The sequence below is a fragment of the Salvia miltiorrhiza genome, chromosome 2 (assembly GCF_028751815.1).
Source record: "Salvia miltiorrhiza cultivar Shanhuang (shh) chromosome 2, IMPLAD_Smil_shh, whole genome shotgun sequence".
Classification (NCBI taxonomy): domain Eukaryota; kingdom Viridiplantae; phylum Streptophyta; class Magnoliopsida; order Lamiales; family Lamiaceae; genus Salvia; species Salvia miltiorrhiza.
Window position 1 is genome coordinate 36,145,484 of NC_080388.1, and position 4,860 is coordinate 36,150,343.

Here is a 4,860-nt window from a genome sequence, read left to right on the forward strand (position 1 = left end):
AGCAATCCGGCTGCTACCTCAGATTAATTTGGGCAAAATTGTAAATGATGGGACAATTGAGAACAAATTATAAATTCATGTATTTTTTGGCAAAAAAAAAAGTGATGATATAAACCAGAAAATTGACAAACTTGATGTATTTTATGGCAATAACCCTATTATATATATAGGGGTGGGCTAGAATAAAAACACTCTTAAGTGTATAAAATATAAATGATTTTCAGTCCTTAGATCATCAAGATCTACGGTTGATTCGTAACCATGTTGGATGAATTCGTGGTCCTGAGTTCGAATCCCAAAGGTAACAAAAATTTATTTTTCGCAATTCGTAACTCTGTTAGATAAATTCATATGTGTTCTACATAAAATTTGTACATTAAGAAACGTTTATATTTTATACACTTAAGAGTGTTTTTATTCTAGCCCACCCCTATATATATATATATATATATATATATATATATAGGGGAGGGCTACATTAAAAACACTTCTTAAAATATAAATATAAACGTTTTTTAATGTACGAATTTTATCCAACAGGGTTACGAATTCATCCAACATGGTTACGAATTATGAAAAATAAATTTTTGCTACCTTTGGGATTCGAACCCAGGACCACGAATTCATCCAAAAGGGTTACGAATCAACCGTAGATCTTGATGATCTAAGGGCTGAAAATCATTTATATTTTATACACTTAAGAGTGTTTTTATTCTAGCCATCTCATATATATATATATATATATATATATATATATATATTGCACTGAGAAATACTCCCCCCGTCCCATTAAAGTTGGCCACATTCTTTTCGGCACGAAGATTAAGAAAGAGATAGTATGTTTTAATTAAGTGTTGTCCATCAAAAATTAAAGAATTAATTAGTGTTGTCTCCCTTCTCTCTCAACTCTTTCTCTCTTTCTCCCCTCACGAATCAAACCCTTCTCCCTCTCTCTATCTCCTCTTTGCGCCGCCTTCATCTCCGGCGAGCAGCCGCCGGCCAGCTCCATCTTCTCTAGCAAGACGTCGCCCCTCATCACCTCTCTCTTGCTTCCACTGCCCGACGACGCCAACAACAGCGTATCCGAGGTAGCAGCGCCGCCGCCTGTGGCTCCCCGTCGGGCAGCGCCACCAAACTGGGGAGGGGCGGTGGTGATAGGGGGAGGGTGGCTGAGTGTGTGTATGTTTGTGTGTGTGTGTGTTTATTAAAGAGGGTTTAGGTTTAATTAGAAACTTTAATTAAATTAATTAATTGAACTTAATTAAAGTAAATTTTGTCATTCTTAGAAAGTGACCAATTTTAGTGGGACAAACTAAAATGGAAAGGTTACCAATTTTAATGGGACGGAGGAATTATATGTTTGCAGTCCCAAAGAAAGAACTAAGAGAAAATATACAAAAATTTCTCAATATTTAGTTTTTTTCTTAAAATTGTCATAATATTTAATCATAATATTTTAGTACTCAATCTTTTATCAATATAACAAAAATGTCGTAGGTCAAATTTTGGGCTCTCAAGTCTACATGTACATTGATGTCAGATTTTTAACCCTAAATTCACAAAGTACAATTCAACAATATTCTTAAATCTTAATGCATATTTAACCATGTTTTCATAGTACGAAAAATTATACTCAATATATTTTATACCAATATTCAAATGTTGGGTATCAAAATTATGATTTAAACGTGTTATGATATTGTTGAAAAAATTTATTGTCGTTGGAATGCCTCGTATACTTTTTCTGAAAATTTTTATCCAAATAAACATACATTAATATACTAATATTACTACAAATTACAGACAAGTAACACATCATATCATTATTATTCTATATGTGTAGGTTGGAATTTTTTAATGTGATTATTTGTAGACAGTAATAAATAGGAAAAAGAGTGAGCGTGAATTTTTTTTGAAACCAATAATGAGCATGAAATTGATTGATGATTTTCCTGATTTTGAAGCCATTAATGAATCGCGATAGACGAGTTGACCCCTTAGAGCATCCACAATGCTTGCACCCATAGTGGGTGCAATACCATGGGTCCCACTTCTATTGCACCCACTCCCACAATGGTATTGCACCCACCCGGGTGCAATAGATTTTAATTTCATTTTCTCTTTACTTTTATTCATTTTTCAATTTAAATTAAACAACTTCAATTTTAACAACATAAAATTCATTCAATTAAAAATCCAAACATTACAAATAAAATTAAAAAAAAAACAACAAATATTTAAAACATCCAATTTTCGAATAATTTAAAGCCGTCGAACTACGGGTCAACCGGACCAAAGCGTGCCCATATATGCTCAACCAAATCGTCGCGGAGGCGAGCATGCAATCGTGCATCCTTCAAGCTTGCATTCCGTGCCAAATAGGCGGCGAACTCCGGTGGTGCTCCGGAATTGAATTGTGTTTGAGGAGTAGAACTTGGTCCCTCGCCGTCGTCACCGTCGAAATTACTTGCATTTCCACCTTCTTCCTCAATGATCATGTTGTGCAATATGATGCATGCAAACATGATCGAACTCATTTGCTCCGACTTCCACAAACGTGACGGTCCCTTAATTATACCCCACCGAGCCTGAAGAACACCGAAAGCTCGTTCCACATCCTTCCTTGCAGCTTCTTGCATCACCTTGAACCTCCGCTTCTTCTCATCGTTCGGAAACTGGAAGCTCTTCACGAACACCGGCCAGTCCGGATAGATGCCGTCTGTTAAGTAGTATCCTCGAGTATGGTGAGAATTGTTGGCGATGAAGTGCACAGCCGCTGCATGCCCCGCTAAAACATCGTTGAATAGCGTGGACTGGTGGAGCACGTTGATGTCGTTGTTGGACCCAGCGACTCCAAAGAATGCATGCCAGATCCATAAATCTTGTGAAGCAACGGCCTCTAATATAATTGTTGGCTCGCCTTGATCCCCTCGAGTGTAGGCGCCGTGCCAAGCAATGGGGCAATTCTTCCATCCCCAATGCATGCAGTCTAGGCTCCCCAACATTCCCGGGAACCCATGGCGGGCTTCGTGCATTGCAGTGATGCGTTGCACATCGGCAGTTGTTGGCCGCCTCAAATACGTGCCGCCAAAGATACGAACGACGGCCTTGCAGAATTTCTTCAAGCATTCCAACGCCGTCGTCTCTCCTATACGGAGATATTCATCACAACAATCAGCAGAATTTCCGTATGCCAATTGTCGAATAGCGGCAGTGCACTTCTGGATCGGGGAGAAGCCCACCCGGCCAACAGCATCCGAACGTTGTTGGAAGTAAGGATCGACTTCTAGCGCATTGACAATGCGTAGAAACAACTCCCGGCTCATGCGAAATCGACGGCGAAAGAATTGTGGCCCATAAACAGGCTCGACGGCGAAATAATCGCGATGGAGGCGCTCGGCTCCACCTTCACGGTCACGATGAACCACTGTCCGCTTTTTCGCCGGGCGTTGTGGAGGTGGATCGAACCGATATGAACTTGCTACTTGCATAAAATTCACAGCACATCTCATAAAAAATAAATCGGGGGCTTGAGTAGGATCGGGAAGAGGAGGAAGTTGTGCGGGATCAACATGAACTTCTTCTTCGGATGAAGAATTTGAGGAAGAATTATTGTTGGAAGAATTGGTGGATGAAGACATTTTTTAGGAGTTGAAGAGAATTGTTGGATGAATTGTGTTTGTGATTGAAGGGGATATATATAGGTGAAAAAGAAAAAAAAAACAAAAAAAAAAACAAAAAAAATCGGCCGAAGACCGTTGAAGGCAACGGTCATTTGACCGTTAAAATTATTATTTTTTTTTTTTTAATTTCGGAAAGGGGCGCGTGTTTACACGCCCCCTCCTTCGCTCCCACATTCGTCGAGTGCGAACGCACGCCTCCCCTCCATCGCACCCGGGAGCGGCAATGGTGGTGGGTGCGATAGGCCGGGTTCGATCCGGCCATCGCACCCACCATTGTGGATGCTCTTAGTACAGTATCTTTTATTCGTGCACTTAAATTGAGGGTTTGATTTTGACAACGGGAAAAGATTGGATCACATTAAGTAGTTTTATTATTGAATATTGTATTTAAATATTCACAGCTAAGCGATTGTATTTTTACAAATAGAGCCACTTTTCGAATTTACATATAAAAAGGGTAGTTATGCTAATACAATAGACAAACTACATTGATATTAAGATCATACGATCATTTTTTTTTTAGAAGAAAGATGAACTTATATTAATTCAAATCGGAAAGAGCAATATTTGAAAGCCAGGTAGGAAACCCCGACTTCCAAATCATTACATCAGAAAGAGATAAAGCAAAACGAGCAAGCTTATGGGCTGCTCTATTAGCCTCACGACGAGCATGAAAAAACTCTAAAACCACAGTATCACGGGCATGAGCAAAGGTCTCGTATAAATCATCACAAAGCGAGTCGGAGCCATGTTGAGAATCATGGAGTAAATGTATAGCCAAGAGGGAATCCGTATAAAGGACCACAGGACCAATATCATGCGAGAAGCAAAAACCGATTGCAATGAGCATAGCATGAAGCTCACCTAAGAGAACTGTTTCCGTGTAGCCAATCGGCTGAGATCCAGCCGCCACAATTTCTCCTCTAACATCACGGAAGATGAAACCCACCCCTACCCGTTGGCCATCCTCCTAGAACGCAACGTCGACATCCAGCCTTAGAACATCTCGAGGAGGCGGGTACCAGAAATCAGCACCCTCAGTCGGAAGAACTCGCTCCTCAACAGCAAGCTGTTCTTTGGCATAATGGAACTGCCCCAGCAACCTACTGCTCTGTCTCACATCCGCCACCCCCTTATCCTTTTTCTTTCCATGCTTAAGGTCACACAGCGTCCTCCA

General features: G+C 40.2%; 1 protein-coding gene across 1 annotated transcript; it reads right to left on the reverse strand.

Moving 5' to 3' along the window:
• Positions 1-2,010: 2,010 nt before the first annotated feature.
• On the reverse strand, positions 2,011-3,966 carry LOC131012212 (protein ALP1-like). Its single transcript, XM_057940117.1, has one exon. The coding sequence runs from the start codon at positions 3,639-3,641 to the stop codon at positions 2,277-2,279; it is 1,365 nt and encodes a 454-aa protein (XP_057796100.1). The 5' UTR covers positions 3,642-3,966; the 3' UTR covers positions 2,011-2,276.
• Positions 3,967-4,860: the final 894 nt, after the last annotated feature.

Bases quoted from the DNA above. Each gene is read 5' to 3' on its own strand.
- LOC131012212 (XM_057940117.1), bottom strand. From the start codon at position 3,641: ATGTCTTCATCCACCAATTCTTCCAACAATAATTCTTCCTCAAATTCT.